The sequence below is a fragment of the Panulirus ornatus genome, chromosome 56 (assembly GCF_036320965.1).
Source record: "Panulirus ornatus isolate Po-2019 chromosome 56, ASM3632096v1, whole genome shotgun sequence".
Lineage (NCBI taxonomy): Eukaryota > Metazoa > Arthropoda > Malacostraca > Decapoda > Palinuridae > Panulirus > Panulirus ornatus.
Window position 1 is genome coordinate 32,429,982 of NC_092279.1, and position 17,683 is coordinate 32,447,664.

Genomic DNA, 17,683 nt, shown 5'->3' on the forward strand with positions numbered 1-17,683 from the left:
GATGGTCAAAGGGCAATAATAGATTATGTGTTAATTGATAGGTGTGTAAAAGAGAGAATTTCGGATGTTAATGTGCTGAGAGGGGCAGCTGGAGGGATGTCTGACCTCTATTTTGTGAAGGTGAAGGTGAGGATTTGTAGAGGTTTTCAAAAAGGAAGAGGAATTGTTCGAGAGAAGAGAGTAGTGAGAGTTAGTGAGCTTGGAAAGGACACTTGTGTGAGGAAGCATCAGGAGAGATTGAGTGTAGAATGGCAAGAGGTGAGAGCAAATGACGTGAGGGGAGTGGGTGAGGAATGGGATGTATTTTGGAAAGCATTGATGGCATATGCAAAAGGTACATGTGGCATGAGAAAGGTGGGAGGTCGGCAGATTAGAAAGGTTAGTGAGTGTTGGATGAGGAAGTAAAGTTGTTAGTGAAAGAAAAAAGAGGCATTTGGATGATACTTACAAGGAAGTAGTGCAAATGAGTGGGAGATGTGTAAAATAATGTGGCAGGAAGTCAAGAGGGAGGTGTGAGGGTTGAAAAAGAGGGCAAATTAGAGTTAGGGTGAGAGAGTACCATTAAACTTTTGGGAGAATAAAAAATTGTTTTGGAAGGAGGTAGATAATGTGACTGATTTGGATATGGAACAAATGGGAACATCAGTGAAGGGTGCAAGGGGGGAACTGATAACAGGTAGTGATGAGGTGAGGAGATAAGAGTGAGTATTTTGAAGGTTTGTCGAATGTGTTTGATGATAGTGTGGCAGATGTAGGGTGTTTTGGTCAAGGTGATGTGCAAAGTGAGAGGTCAGGGAGAATGGTTTGGTTAAGAGAGAGGAGGTGGTGAAAGCCTCATGGAAGATGAAATCTGGCAAGGCAGCGGGTTTGGATGGTATTGCAGTTGAATTTATTAAGAAAGATCGGGGGTGACTGTGTTGTTGATTGGTTGGTAAGGATATTCATTGTTTGTATGGACCCTGGTAAAGTGACTGAGCATTGGCGGAATGCATGTATAGTGCCATTGTACATAGGCAAAGGGGATACAAGTGAGTTTTAAACTACAGAGGCATAGGTTTGTTGAGCATCCCTGGAAAATTGTGTGGAAGGGTATTCATTGATAGGGTGAAGGCATGTACAGAGCATCAGATTGGGGAGGAGCAGTGCAGTTTCAGAAGTGGTAGAGGATGCATGGATCAAGTGTGCTTTAAAGAATGTGTGTGAGAAATACTTGGAAAGACAGATGGATTTGTATGTAGCATTTATGGATCTGGAGAAGGCATATGATAGGGTTGATAGAGATACTTTGTGGAAGGTCTCAAGAGTATATGGTGTGGGAGGTAAGCTGCTAGAAACTGAAAAGCCTTTACCAAGGATGTAAGGCATGTGTACGATTAGGAAGAGAGGAGAGTGACTGGTTCCCAGTGAAGGTCAGTCTGTGGCAGGGATGTGTGATGTCTCCATGGTTGTTTAATTTGCTTATGGATGGGGTGGTTAGGGAGGTAAATGCAAGAGTTTTGGAGAGAGGGGTGAGTCTGTTGCTGTTCACTAGTGATACAGCACTGGTGGCCGAGTCATGTGAGAAACTGCAGAAGTTGGTGACTAAGCTTGGAAAAGTGTGGGAAAGGAAAAAGTTGAGAGTGAATATGAATAGGAGCAAGGTTATTAAGTTCAGCAGGGTTGAGGGACAAGTTAATTGGGTTGTAAGTTTGAATGGAGAAAGGTTGAAGGAAGCAAAGTGTTTTAGATATCTGGGAGTGGACTTGGCATCTTTTTATTCTCCCTAACATTTAATGATACTCTCTCTCCCCAACTCTCATTTGCCCTCTTTTTCAACCCTTGCACCTTCCTCTTGATCTCCTGCCACTTTCTTTTGTACATCTCTCAGTCATTTGCACTCCCTCCTTGTCAGTATCTTCCAATTGCCTCTCTTTTCTCTTTCACTAACAACTTTGCTTCTTCATCTCAGCGCTCACTACCCTTTCTAATCTGTGCATCTCCCACCTTTCTCATGCTACATGCATCTTTTGCACATGCCATCACTGCTTCCCTAATACATCTCATTCCTCTCCCACTCCCCTCATGTCATTTGCTCTCACCTTTTGCCATTCTGCACTCAATCTCTCCTGGTACTTCCTCACACAAGTGTTCTCAGTTGCCTGTACAATCTCACCTAACATAAGAAAAAAAAGATTCAGCACTTTCTGGCATTTTCAAATGGGTTTGATGATAGGGGTGATGAATGGGGTGTTTAGGTTGTGGAGGTACGTAAAGTGAGGGAAATGGGCACATTCAGGAATGTGTGGAAAGAGAGGTCACTGTTTGGGAAGATGAAGATAGGCATGTTTAAAGTTACAGTTGTTCCAACAGTGTTGTATGAATGCAAGGCATGAGAATGTATGGTAGAGGTTAAATGTGTTAGATATGAAATGTTTAAGGATAATATGTGGTGTGAGAAGGGTTAATTGGGTTAGAAATGTTTAGAGTGAGAGAGAGATGTGGTAATAAAAAGAGTTTGGTTTGGAGAACTGAAGAGGATTTGTTATAATGGTTTGGACATATAGATAGAAAGAGTGAGGGGAGATTGACAAACCTTTTATATGTGTTGAAAGTGGAGGGGACAAGAAGGAGACTGATTTGGATATGGAAGGATGGAGTAAAACAAAAGTTTTGAGTGCTCAAGGCCTGAGCATGCAGGAAGATGTAAGGCATGTACAGGATAGAGAGAATTGGAGCAATGTGGTATTCAGGGGGTGATGTGCTGTCATTGGACAGTACCAGAGCATGTGAAGCATCTGGGAAAACAACAGAAAGGTTCTTTGGGACCTGGTTATGGATAGAATACTGTGGTTTCAGTGCATTACACAACATGTAGAGATTAGAAGTGAAAGAATGAGGCCATATCTTTTCTCTTATGACACTACATCTCTAGCTTGGGTAATAGTGAACAGTTATATAAAATGATAATTTGCTTTATATCCCCAAACAGTATTATAAAGCTACATCTATTTTTTCTTTCTTTAATGCTTTTGTATGCTCAGGCTTGAGTCATTAAGAGTGGAAGATATTTTAACTCAGAGCAGTAATTTGTATTAATTTTACAGGTTATGATGGATGATACTACTTTGCTGGGCTCTGATATCGCTGTTATCATTGATTTTACATCCCTTGTGTTAAATGGTATGTATCTTAATTAGAATAGTACACAATCAGAACTTATTTTATTCTTAAGACAAACAGTAACATGCATGAAACTTATGTATGTACAAATGAGTATTTTAAAGGTTATATTAAGTACTTATGTCATTGTCTTGTATATGAATTCATCTGTGTGCCATTAGGTGGTGAAGTCTTTGAAGAAGACTTTGAAAAGTGTCCTTTATGATACTGAAATACACTGGTATACATACAGATATCTTATCAGGATCTAGACATAGGTGTTTTACTTATCTTTTTAATCATAACTCCAGTTAAGGAAAGTATCAGTCATGGAATGATCTTTGAAATTGATACAGTAAATGGAGTTCATTCACGTGAAGTAAAAAATCTGTGCAGTTAATTTGCTTTACTCATATAAGCCAAGGACTGCAAGTCAACACCCAGCCATCTCAAACCCATTTGGCTTAGTATCAGTTCCAGTCTCAGCCGCAGTTCTCTGTAGTGAAGTGGTTAGTGTTGCTGACTTTAACCTTACTCATTGGCCTGCTTGGGTTTGAATCATTTGTGCAGTAATTGACTAATGGTTCATCCATTTAATCATCCTTCCTTCAGGGTTACTTGATGAATAGGGTACCTAGCATAGGCTGAGGTATTTATATGTGTATGCATATGTGTATGCAAATATACTTACTTCCTGCCCCAAGAGTCTCTTCTGTCCATGAAACTAGCAGTGCTCAGGATGGTACCAAAGGCCATAAAGTGTAGTGATAGTTGTGTATTTATGTGGGGAGAGTGTAGGGAAATTGAGCTATAGATATTCAATGTGTTCACAGAGGCAATTACATTGGAGCATGAAGTCTTTGGATGTGTTGAACAAGAATTTGTATTATTGTGAGGTTGGGTCAAGTCCAGAGCAGGGATAAGCTTTTTATTTGGCAGTTAGTTATGGAGTGATTTGGGTGTGATGGGTCTAGTGATACTGCTAAGAAGTGCATCGCGAGTGTGTTGAGGAGGGATTGTATTCAGAGAAGCTTCTTTTTAATTGTGTTTGTGCTCTCTAGGCAGCCAGTGATTGTTCTGAGTGCTCTATTTTGTGTGATTTGCAGCTTTGGTATATTTGCTTTTGAGAGGACAGATGATCAGGTAGGTGAGATATACTTAGTTTAGAGTGGAGCAGATTAATTATTTGTAGAGGTTGGTAAGGGTTTTTTTCCTCTTATCCATATCTGGTGAGTAAATTTTCTAAGGGTATTTGTCCATGTATGGTGCTAATTAGTGTTTGGAGGGCATTTAGTGTGTGCGTTGTTTTATGTTGATGTTTTTGGTGTTGGGAGTGAATGTCACGTGTTTATTGTTTGTGATGCCTAGAGTTGTGGTGTTTTGTTCATTCAAGGTGTCTGTTCAAGATGACTGGAGAATGTACATTGAATGAGTGATTGAAGACTTCTGTGGAGATGTGAACATTTTGTTGTGAGTGAGCCATTGTTCTAATTATACAATGCAATGCTGCTTGTTTGCTATTGCTACTATGTTCTTAAGTTATTGTAATGTGATTGTGAGGTTATCCGCATATGACAGGACTTCGTGTTGTGGTTGCTGGAGGTAATGGGAGATTGTGTAGGAAGAGGTTGAAGAAGGTTAGAGAAAGAACTCTGATGTATATGAGGTAGCCATGATTAGGACATTCATTTGCCTATATTGTCTCAGCTACCATAAAACAAAAATGATGAAGACTTTTAAAAGGCTCATCCCCCTTTTCACAGGAGAAGTAATGATTGGTGCATCCCCTGGTCCTTTGACAACTCACAGCCTCCTAGACCCTTCACTAATTGCTTCAACGACCACCCCAACAAGCTCTCTTCTACCTGAGGACAGTTTCATACCCCAGGTGTTCCGAGGATGTTTAGGGGCCACCCGGATCCAGGGAGTTTTGGTTCCTTTCTTCTCACAACTGGATCTTATTAACAATACTGCAGATAACCGATTCTTGAGACAGGTAAATAGTATGAAAAGTTTTTGTTACTTGATTTGAAATGTTTCATAGAATTGTAGTTTTTGACTGATGTCCAAGAAATAGAGGCAAGAAGGAACCTAACACATGTTAGTTAGGATAGTCATTATGTGCCATCTGTTAACAGATATCATCATCTAGGTGTTATTAGACTTCATCTGTTTATGGTTAAACTGTATTTGAGAAGTCACTTTTAGTGAGACTGTCTTAGTATTAGCTTATGAACTGGATTATGGCCTCACTAAGTAATTTCTCCCAAAAAAAGTCCATCATTTCTCTTCATCTGATTGTAGTATAACCTTGAAACTGCAGGAGTCCCGTAAAAGGGGTCCTGGAATTATATATAATCATAATATTGTCATCTTGCCAATGCCCCATTTGATAGCTGTTAAGGAATACTGTGCTGTTATTGTAAGCAATGGAGCTTCCAGTAATTTTTGTATGTAATGCAGAATTCAGTTGTTATCTCTTGTCCAATATATTTTCAGACAGCATGTTATGAACTGGCATGCACCTGGCTATGAGTATGGAGTATGCCAGTTCATTACATGCAGTTTTGATGTTAGTTGAATTGTGAATTCTGCCATTGAGTAAAGATTGTTGAGACAACCTTTATACCAGTATAGTTCAAATATGTTCCCAATATATTTTGATAATTCTAGGACATTTCTTTATAAAATTTTCCTTTATTTTTCATTATTTGATTCCATAAAGTTCTTCTCTGTCCATTTATAGTTTATAGTTAAACCTTTTTGCATTTTCTGTTCATTTTTTCCTGATCCTTTTATTTTGGTGTCATCTGCAGAATATCTTAAAATAATTTCTTTTTCCTTTTTGTGTAGGTCTTATACTATTTCTTTAAACAGTAGTGAAACTTTTAACATTCTCTCTGCAGACAGTCCTGATAAAACATATTCATTTCTTGTTCAGTGAGAATGTAGGTGTTAGACTTTACAAAATCATGCATAGACAGAAACAGTGAGTTGAAGTGCTAGGTTAAGGTGGATGGTTAACTATTAAAGGAGGTTCAGTATTATGCACATATGGCACAATGACTGGAGAGTTAAAGGAGAGAACTGTCCAAGGTATACAGTTGATTGTATCCTTAGAGAGAACTATTAGAGGGATAGATGTGACCATGAATGTTAGAAAAAGGACTGAGGAACATTATAGTTCTATCAGTTTGAACCATTAGGTGTGAAACATTGATATGGAATGGAGAAAACAAATGTAACCTGCTGAAATGAACTGACTTAGGTGTGCTTGCAGTGTTATCATGTAGCTGTGAGATGCCAGATAGAGAAAAAGACATAGAATGTAGTAGTTGATGAAGAAAAGAATTTTGAAGTGATGTGATCATGTGAAGAACTACATGATGGTAGTATTTATATTTTTATATATTTTATTATACTTTGTCGCTGTCTCCCGCGTTTGCGAGGTAGTGTGATAAAGAAATTATACAGGAGAGAGGATAAAAGAAAAACAAGTGAGTGGAAGACAGCCAGTGCTCTGGGAGGGAAAGGTGAGGTAATATTTTGGAGGAGAGGACTAAAGAAGATGTGAATTGGATAGAGCATGCTTGGATCTGAGGATGGATAGGGCAGCTTGAATACTTTAATGACATATCATCCCCAGGGATGAGTTCTGGGGAGACTGAGGCTTCTAGAAAAATGTCTTGGTAAAGGGCCCCAGAATATTTGTATCTTTAGCTTAGAGTGTAACATCTAGAATAGCTTAAATAGGTCACAGTATACAAAGGAAATCAAACAGCAGCAGGCCATTAGGTCCTTACATGGTTGTTTGTGACAGTGGAAGGTACAAGAAATTCAGAATTGTGTGGTGAAAGTTAGAAGGCATACAGACAAGTCAGAGAAAGTAACCTGCACATTGTCATTTTGATTAGGGGGAAACAAATAATGAAAGTCATGGACTTAAAGTATTTATCAAAAGTTTATATCCATTACTACTAGACTAGAATAGTCTTATCTGAAGGTCACTCTGTCTAGGCTAAGAATTCTATCATTAGAATTTAATTTTTCAATTACATAGCTACATAAATTTGTATTGTTAGGTGTGTTTGACAGTTGATCATTCTCACATAAGGTTTTTTCCCTCTTGCAGGAAGAGGCCTTTTCAAGTATTGGTTGCACAGTGTGTTATAATGAAGAATGTGTTAACGGAGGCACTTGTTCCAACCCAGCAGAAGTTTACAGCTGTTCATGTCCAGTTGGATTCGAAGGAAGTTTATGTGAAATCAATATCGATGAATGTATTGAGCACAGATGCCTCAATGGTGCAACCTGTGTTGATGGCATTAATCAGTATACCTGTTCTTGCATGCAAGGCTACACTGGAGAATTGTAAGTTTTCCCAATAGAGTAAGAGATTAGATTCTGCCATTTAAGGAAACCATTAGATTTATTTCTGATAATATATAAATTTTATATTATACTTTATCACTGTCTCCCACATTAGCGAGGTAGCACAAGGAAACAGACGAAAGAATCGCCCAACCCACCCATGTACACGTGTATGCACAGAAACGCCCACACACGCACATACACATACCTATACATTTCAACGTATACATACATATACATACACAGACATTTACACATGTACATATTCATACATGCTGCCTTCATCCATTCCTGCCACCACCCCACCATACATGAAATGAAAACCCCCCTCTACCTGCATGCGTGCAAGGTAGCCCTAGGAAATGACAACAAAGGCCATATTCATTCACACTAAGTCTCTAGCTGTCATGTGGAATGCACCGAAACCACAACTCCCTTTCCACATCCAGGCTCCACAAAACTTTCCATGGTTTACCCCAGACACTTCACATGCCTTGGTTCAATCCATTGACAGCATGTCAACCCCAGTATACCACATCGTTCCAGTTCACTCTATTCCTTGCACACCTTTCACCCTCTTGTACATTCAGTCGCCAGTCACTCAAAATCTTTTTTACTCCATCCTTCCACCTCCAAATTGGTCTTCCACTTCTCGTTCCTTCCACCTCTGACACATATATCCTCTTGGTCAATCTTTCCTCACTCATTCTCTCCATATGACCAAACCATTTCAATACATGCTTTTCTGCACTCTCAACTATGCTCTTTTTGTTACCACTTATCTCTCTTACCCTTTCATTACTTACTCGATCAACCCAACTCACACCACATATTGTCCTCAAACATCTCATTTCCAACACATCCACCCTCCTCCCCACAACCCTATCTATTGCCCATGCCTCACAACCATATAACATTGTTAGAACCATTATTCATTCAAAGATATACATTTTTGCTCTCCGAGATAACGTTCTTGCCTTCCACACATTCTTCAATGCTCCCAGAACCTTTGCCCCTTCCCACACCCTTTGACTCACTTCTGTTTTCATGGTTCCATCCACTACCAGATATCTAAAACACTTCACTTCGTCCAGTTTTTCTCCATTCAAACTTACCTACCAATTTACTTGTCCCTCAACCCTTCTGAACCTAATAACCTTGCTCTTATTCACATTTACTCTCAGCTTTCTTCTTTCACACACTTTACCAAACTCAGTCACCAGCTTCTACAGTTCCTCACCTGAATCAGCCACCAGTGCTGTATCATCAGTGAACAACAACTGGTGGGGATGGGGTAAAGATTTTTAGATACTTTCAGAAAGTATCCAAAAATATTGGTAAAAAGAGGATGGAAAAGTATGTGAGCTTGGAAAAGAGACTTGCATGAAGAAATGAAAGATACTGATTGTGGAATGGCAAAAGGTGGCTGTAAATGAAGTTAGGGGAGTGGGTGAGGGATGGGAGGTATTTAGGTAAGCATTGCTGGCATGTTCAAGAGAGGTGGTTGGTATGTGAAAGGTGGTAGGAGTGACAGGGTAGTGAATAGTGGTATGATGAAGTAAAGTTGCTATTGAAAGAGGAAAGAGAGGTGTTTGGGCAGTACTTACAAGGAAGGAGTGCAAATTATTGGGGTATAGGTACACCACCGAATTTCCGGGACAAAGTTACATGAGGGAACTTGAAATTACTGCAGCCACCAGACTAGTTTACTGGGCGGCCACATGGCATTTTGTGTAGGACACGCTTATTTACCTTCTTTACACTGCACTTGTTGGTGGTGATACTGCAGTAATGTGAGATTCGTAGCTTATTTTGCTTAAATTTAACCCAAGCTATGGCTTCTAAGACATATGAGAGTGTCAGTCGTGGTGTCAAACATGAACACCAGTCCATATCGAGCCAAGATAATGTAGAACTGTTGAAAAAATTGACCGTGATGTTTTGGTGCATAAGCTGTGTGACATCAACAGTATTGGTTCATCAACTGTTTATAATATAAAGAAGCAAAAGGGAAAAAATATTGAAATTCTATGCAGACAGTGATTCCAAGAAGCAAATGACGATTAGAAAAACTATGAAAGATGGTAAGAATACTGAACACAATTGAGTGATGATGGAATGGTTTCAACAGCGTCGGAGTGATGGAGTGGACTTGTCAGGTAGCATGAAAATGGACCAGGCTAATTTTTTCTGTAAAGAACTTAAATTACAACATGAGCATGACTATAGTGAAGCATGGCTTCAAAAATTGATGAAGCGTCATGGAATTTCCATGAATAAAGTGTGCAGAGAAAAGTGGTCTGCAAACTAAGAAGGAGCTGCTGAGTATGTGAATGAATTTCTGAAACTCCTAGCTGACGAGCACCTCAGTCCTGAGCAGGTGTGTAATGCAGACAAAACTGCATCATTCTGGCAATGCACACCTGTGTAAACGCTAACAACAGAAGACGAAGAAGACCCCACAGGATTCAAAAAATCTAAGGACGGACTTAACATCTTAGGGTGCTCAAACATTTAATATTTGTTTAAGTTAGATTTCTAGCAGTCCATGATATACTTTAGACACATGGGAGATGTGTAATTAGTGGGTTAGGGGTGTGTTGATGAATTATTATTACGTGACCACAGTTGGCCCGGTAAAATGGTTATTTCGGCAAGGCTTTGGAACCAAGAGTGCTGGAAAATTAGTGGTGTACCTGTATGTACAAAAGAAAGTGGCAGGAGGTCATGAGGAAGGTGCAGGGATTATAAAAGAGGCAAATGAGAGTTGGTGTAAACCGTAATGAGAATAAGGTGTTTTGGAAGGAGGTTGATAGTGTGAAACAACAAGAAAACAAATGGAAAGGTCAGTGAAGGGGGCAAATGGGGAAGTGTTGACCTGTAGTAATGAGGTGAAGGGATGGAGTGAGTATTTTGAAGGATTGTTGATTGTGTTTGTTGACATGGTTGGAGATGTAAGTTGCTTGGGACTGGGAGAGTCATGGAAAGTGTTTTATTGAAAAGAGGAGTCATTGAAAGTCTTAAGTATTATGAAATATGATAAAGCAGCTCAAGTGGATGATACTGCACTTGAATTTTTAAAGAAAGGGGTGATTGTGTTTATGATTTTCATTGTATGTACAGATTATGATAAGGTGCCTGAGGATTGGCAGAGTTCATGTATGGTGCAGTTTGTATAAAGGCAAGGGTTACAAAGGTGAGTGTACTTGGTAAGTTGTATGGGATAGAGGTGATTGAGAGGGTAAAGGCATGCACATAGCATCAGACTGGGCAGAAAGTGTTGTTTCAGGAGTTATAAAGGATGTGTGGATGAATTTTTTGTTTTAAAATATGTTTGGGAAATACATAGAGAAACAGATGGCTTTGTATGTGGCATTTATGGATCTGGAGAGAGCATTTGATATGGTTGATAGAGATGTCTTGCATAAGGTCTTACGAATATATAGTGTGGGAGGAAAGCTACTGGAAACAGTGAGAAGTTTTCAGTAAGAGTGTAAGGGGGAAGAGAGAAGAGAATAGTTCTAAGTGAACGTTGGCCTGCAACAGGGGTGTGTAATATCTCCATGGCAGTTTAATTTGTTTATGGTTTGGGTGATGAGGGAGGTAAATGCAATGGTCTTGGAGAGAGGTGCGAGTGTGCAGTCTGTAGTGGATAAGGTGGCCAGGGAATTGAGTCAGTTGTTGTTTGCTGATAACATAGCACTGGTAGCAGATTTGTGAGAGAAACTGCTGAAGATGATGTTTGACTTTGGGAGAATGTGTGAAGGGACTAAAGGCTAAGGAGTAGCACTGGAGTTTAGTAGTTAAGAGGACTCTTTTGCCATGGCCACCCCTTAAAGGAAGTTTCCAAAGGGAGCGGGCATCAGAGATATAGATAGAAAGATAGTTAGAGGAACAGATTAGTTAGGGTGTAAGTTTGAATGGAGAAAATTTTGGAGGAAGTGGAAGATACTTGGGAGTGAACATAGCAGTAAATGGAGCCATGGAAGTGGAAATGAGTCAGAGGATTGGAGAGGGGGCAAAGGCTTCTGGGAGCATTGAGGAATGTTTGGAAAGAAAGGTCATTCTCAGGGAGGGCAAAAAATAGGTATGTTTCAAGTTGAACTAGTCCCAGCAATGTTTCATGGATGTGAGGTTATGAGCTATAGATGAGGATGTGCAAAGGAAGATAGATGTGTTGAAATAAGATGTTTGAGGACAATATTTGATGTGAGGTGGTTTGACGGAGAAAGTAATAAAAGGGTAAGAGAAAGGAATAGCAATAAGATGAGTGTGGTTGAGTGGACTGAAGAAGGTGTGCTGAAATGGCTTGGACACATGGAAGAGAATGAGTGGGGAAAGGTTACCAAAGATATATAGTGTCTGCAGAAAGCCATGTCCACCTCCTCACATATCTTTAAATGCATGTCACATTCACAATTTAGTACCTTGTCATCTTTCCTTTGGTCTTGATTACTATCTACAATATCCTAGAATATTTATCTATCTATTTCTGTCTCTGATGCCTGTTCCCTTCAGGAACTCCCTCATAAGGGAGGCCATGACAAAAGAGTCTGCATAACTGATGAACTCCAGTGCCACTTTTTAGCCTTTATTGCCTTGCCCTGAACAAGCTTCTGGCAGAGAGCAACTCTAGTGCAGTGTTTTCCAAGGCTCCTACATAATATTCCTACCAACTACTACTACCTAATGTGTCTACCTAATGTTCCAGCCTATTACTTTTACCTAATGCTCCCACCCAATATTCCTACCCACTACTTCTACCAAATGCTCCTGTCTAATGTTTCTACATATTACTACTATCTGTTGCTGATACTATTTTGCCAAAAGGCAGGGCTAGTACATAGCATTCACTGCAGAAAAAAATCTAGGGTTACAGAAACTAAACTGTGTGAGTTAAGTGTTGTCAAGTGTTATGTGTGACAAGGAGAGATTGTATAGTTATGGAATGCCAGCAGTTTCTGTTCAGGTGAGGCAGAGAGGAAAGACAGTTACTTCGGTTAGAGGCATGCAACTTGACAACCACTGAAGCGCTGACTCATTACACAGCCATCACTAACCCTCCCAATACCCAGACAGGTAGTACGAGTAATATGCCTCCCTGGTCAGTGGCTGCCTACTTAGTGCTACTATCTGTTGCTCATACTATTTTGCCAAAAGGCAGGGCTAGCACATAACATTCACTGCAGAAAAAATCTAGGGTTACAGGGAATAAATTGTGTGAGTTAAGTGTTGTCAAGTGTTATGTGTGACAAGGAGAGATCATATAGTTATGGAATCCCAGCAGTTTCTGTTCATGTGAAGCAGAAAGAAAAGACAGTTACTTGGGTCAGAGGCATGCAACTTGACAACCACTGAAGTGCTGACTCATTACACAGCCATCACTAACCCTCTCAATACCCAGACAGGTAGTACGAGTAATATGCCTCCCTGGTCAGTGACTGCCTACTAGCTACTACCTATCTTGATTATCATCTACAGATGTTTGGGTATGGAATTTACCAGTTTTCTGCAGTATTGTAGTTCCATTTTTTGGGTCCATAGTTGATGGTGCTCACTCCATTAGAAACACTAATCTCAGCAAACAGATGTATGATGATTTTGCCACCAGTATCCACAATAAACCTTAGCCATGTATTGCCTTTGAAAATATATGAGGGATGGACAAGGCTTTTTGCAGACACTTTATGTGTCAAAAGTGGAGGGGACAGGGAGGAGGAGAAGACCAAAGTAGAGATGGAAGGATGGAGTGAAAAATATTTTGAGTGCTCAGCGCCTGAAAATTCAGGAGGATGAAAGGCATGCAGAGGATAGTGAATTGAAGCAATTTGGTGTAAAGGGGGCAACATACAGTAAGTGGACTGAAACAGGGCAAATAAAGCAGCTGGGGGAAACCATGGAAAGGTCAGCAGGGCTTGGTTGTGGATGGGGGCTGTGGTTGGTGCATTTCACATGACAGCTAGAGAATGGATGAGTGAATGAGGCCTTTCTTCATCTGTTCCTAGCACTGTTTTCACCAAGACATGAAACAGTGAAGCTGCATGTATAAAAAGATAGTGAGAAATATTTCAATTGCTATAGATGGATAGAAAAAAATTCAGCAGACTGAGAAAGCTCTAATAATGTAATAAACAATAATACCAAACTGATCTGCTTTCCATTTTCATTCTTTCTTCCACCAGGATTTGAAGTGTTGGTATTTTGATTTAAAGTAAACTCTGTACTCATCATATTGTTTCAGAAATTATACATTTTCTTAATGTGTTTTTCCACAGCTGTGAGGAAGACATTGATGAGTGTGCCACTAGTCCTTGTAAAAATGGTGGTATTTGCTCAAATGAAGTGGCAAGATTTGTGTGTCAGTGTCCAGAAGATTTCATTGGGTTAACCTGTGAAGAGTTGAAGGTCAAGAATTGTTCCAATCTAATGTGCCTCAATGGAGCTACTTGCAATGATGTTTACAGTGAGTAGTTTCAAGTTTAAATAAAATTCTTTTAGCATGCATAAGCAGACAGCATATGTAAATTTGATAAGTTGTTTTATGATAAAGTTGAAGAGTTAGGGCCCTATGAGTGTAATTAGCATTCATATACAGACAGCATCAGTAGATTTAAGAAATTTTATGATAAAGTTGAAAAGTTGGAGCCCCAGAAGTGTTAAACTCCCTTCCCTTACAGCACATATAGATAACTCCAAATTACATGACATATATTTTTCATGCCCCAGGACCAGCATCTATGGGAGCTCCATGGTGCTCAGGAAACAGCCATATTCATAAGGAATGACCATAGTTTAAGAAGTGAGATGCTGTGTGTTTTCATTGGTAGGATAAGTGCATGCCAAGTGAGGAATGAATAAATGTTCTGTGATTTCATTGTAGAAGTTACAGCTTAGGCACACGGCTTAGGCACGAGGGGTCTTGTAACTTGTTGAATCGATGTTTGTGGTGTAGCAGAGATAAGTATGGTATCCAGAGTATAGAGAAAAAAAGTGTGCATTCCAGAGAGAGTAGTCTCAGATGGATATATACCTAATAGAGTTGGGGTCAAGACTGGTTAGGGGTGCATAGTGATTATTTTTTTCAGGGCCTAGCACATAGGTTCGAATCCTGGTTATGGAAGTTGGTCCTCAGGCAACCCAGCTGTTCATCCACCCTGTGGAGTTGGTCATTAAAATGAGTACCTAGCTCAGGCTGGGGTATATTATTTTTTTATTATACTTGATTGCCATTTCCCACAGTGAGGTAGTACCAGGAAACAGATGAAGAATTGTCCATCCACTCATATACATACAAGTACACAGACATATATATTGTTGTTATCATTTCTTTTTATCGTACATAATTGCTGCTTCTCGCATTAGCAAGGTAGCCAAAAGAAACACAGAAAGAATGACCCATCCACTCATATGCACTACATATATATATACATAAGTATATACATAAGTATACGTGTGTAAGTAGGAGGAATGGCCAGAGAGCATTATTGGATTACGTGTTAATTGATAGGCGCGCGAAAGAGAGACTTTTGGATGTTAATGTGCTGAGAGGTGCAACTGGAGGGATGTTTGATCATTATCTTGTGGAGGCAAAGGTGAAGATTTGTAGGGGTTTTCAGAAAAGAAGAGAGGATGATGGGGTGTAGAGAGTGGTGAGAGTAAGTAAGCTTTGGAAGGAGACTTGTGTGAGAAAGTACCAGGAGAGACTGAGTACAGAATGGAAAAAGGTGAGAACAAAGGAGGTAAGGGGAGTGGGGGAGGAATGGGATGTATTTAGGGAAGCAGTGGTATACCGGGGTTGATGTGCTGTCAATGGATTTTATTCATTCCCATCGCCACCTCGCCACACATGTATTAACAACACCCTCCCCCCTGATGTGCGTGAGTTAGCGCTAGGAAGACAACAAAGGCCCCATTTGTTCACACTCAGTCTCTAGCTGTCATATAATAATGCACCAAAACCACAGCTCCCTTTCCACATCTAGGCCCCACAGAACTTTCCATGGTTTACCCCAGATGCTTAACATACCCTGGTTCAATTCATTGACAGCCCATCGACCACGGTATACCACAATGCACTCTATTCCTTGCACGCCTTTCACCCTCCTGCATGTTTAGGCCCTGATCACTCAAAATCTTTTTCACTCCATCTTTCCACCTCCAATTAGGTCTCCCACTTCTCCTCGTTCCCTCCACCTCTGACACATATATCCTCTTGGTCAATCTTTCCTCACTCATTCTCTCCATGTGACCAAACCATTTCAAAACACCCTCTTCTGTTCTCTCAACCACACTCTTTTTATTACCACACATCTCTCTTACCCTATTATTACTTACTCGATCAAACTACCTCACACCACATATTGTCCTCAAACATCTCATTTCCAGTACATCCACTCTCCTGCGCACAACTCTATCCATAGCCCATGCCTCGCAGCCATACAACATTGTTGGAACCACTATTTCTTCAAACACACCAATTTTTGCTTTCCGAGATAATGTTCTTGACTTCCACACATTCTTCAAGGCTCCCAGAATTTTTGCCCCCTCCCCCATGCTATGATTCACTGCTGCTTCCATGGTTCCATCTGCTGCCAAATCCACTCCCAGATATCTAAAACACTTTACTTCCTCCAGTTTTTCTCCATTCAAACTTACCTCCCAATTGACTTGACCCTCAACCCTAATGTACCTAATAACCTTGCTCTTATTCACATTTACTATCAACTTTCTTCTTTCACACACTTTACCAAACTCAGTCACCAGCTTCTGCAGTTTCTCACATGAATCAGCCACCAGCGCTGTATCATCAGCGAACAACAACTGACTCACTTCCCAAGCTCTCTCATCCACAACGGACTGCATACTTGCCCCTCTTTCCAAAACTCTTGCATTCACCTCCCTAACAACCCCATCCATAAACAAATTAAACAACCATGAAGACATCACATACTCCTGTCGCAAACCTACATTCACTGAGAACCAATAACTTTCCTCTCTTCCTACATGTACACATGCCTTACATCTTTCCTCTCCTCCTACATGTACACATGCCTTACATCCTTGATAAAACTTTTCACTGCTTCTAACAACTTGCCTCCCACACCATATATTCTTAATACCTTCCATAGAGCATCTCTGTCAACTCTGTCATATGCCTTCTCCAGATCCATAAATGCTACATACAAATCCATTTGCTTTTCTAAGTATTTCTCACTTACATTCTTCAAAGCAAACACCTGATCCACACATCCTCTACCACTTCTGAAACCACACTGCTCCTCCCCAGTCTCATGCTCTGTACATGCCTTCACCCTCTCAATTAATACCCTCCCATGTGATTTACCAGGAATACTCAACAAACTTATACCTCTGTAATTTGAGCACTCGCTCTTGTCCCCTTTGCCTTTGTACAATGGCACTATGCAAGCATTCCGCCAATCCTTAGGCACCTCACCATGAATCATACATACATTAAATAACCTTACCAACCAGTCAACAATACAGTCACCCCCTTTCTTAATAAATTCCACTGCAATACCATCCAAACCCGCTGCCTTGCCGGTTTTCATCTTCCGCAAAGCTTTTACTACCTCCTGTCTGTTTACCAAATCATTTTCCCTAACCCTTTCACTTTGCACAACGCCTCGACCAAAACACCCTATATCTGCCACTCTATCATCAAACACATTCAACAAACCTTCAAAATACTCACTCCATCTCCTTCTCACATCACCACTACTTGTTATCACCTCCCCATTAGCCCCCTTCACTGAAGTTCCCATTTGTTACCTTGTCTTCCGCACATTATTTACCTCCTTCCAAAACATCTTTTTATTCTCCCTAAAATTTAATGATACTCTCTCACCCCATCTCTCATTTGCCCTCTTCTTCACTTCTTGCACCTTCCTCTTGACCTTCTGCTTCTTTCTTTTATACATCTCCCAGTCATTTGCATTATTTCCCTGCAAAAATCGTCCAAATGCCTCTCTCTTATCTTTCACTAATAATCTTACTTCTTCATCCCACCACTCACTACCCTTTCTAATCTGTCCACCACCCACGCTTCTCATGCCACAAGCATCTTTTGCGCAAGCCATCACTGCTACCCTAAATACATCCCATTCCTCCCCCACTCCCCTTTCCTCCTTTGTTCTCACCTTTTTCCATTCTGTAC

At 40.2% G+C, this 17,683-nt stretch overlaps 1 protein-coding gene across 2 annotated transcripts in view; it reads left to right on the top strand.

Annotated features, from left to right (window-relative positions):
* The window catches only part of crb (cell polarity complex component crumbs), a 642,968-nt gene that overhangs the window by 555,261 nt on the left and 70,024 nt on the right, over nt 1-17,683 (top strand). For both annotated transcript variants that reach the window (XM_071694202.1, XM_071694201.1), the window contains exons 31-34: nt 3,084-3,159; nt 4,902-5,134; nt 7,271-7,509; nt 13,785-13,972. In XM_071694202.1, coding sequence (XP_071550303.1) covers nt 3,084-3,159; nt 4,902-5,134; nt 7,271-7,509; nt 13,785-13,972 — 736 coding nt within the window. The remainder of the gene's footprint in view (nt 1-3,083; nt 3,160-4,901; nt 5,135-7,270; nt 7,510-13,784; nt 13,973-17,683) is intronic.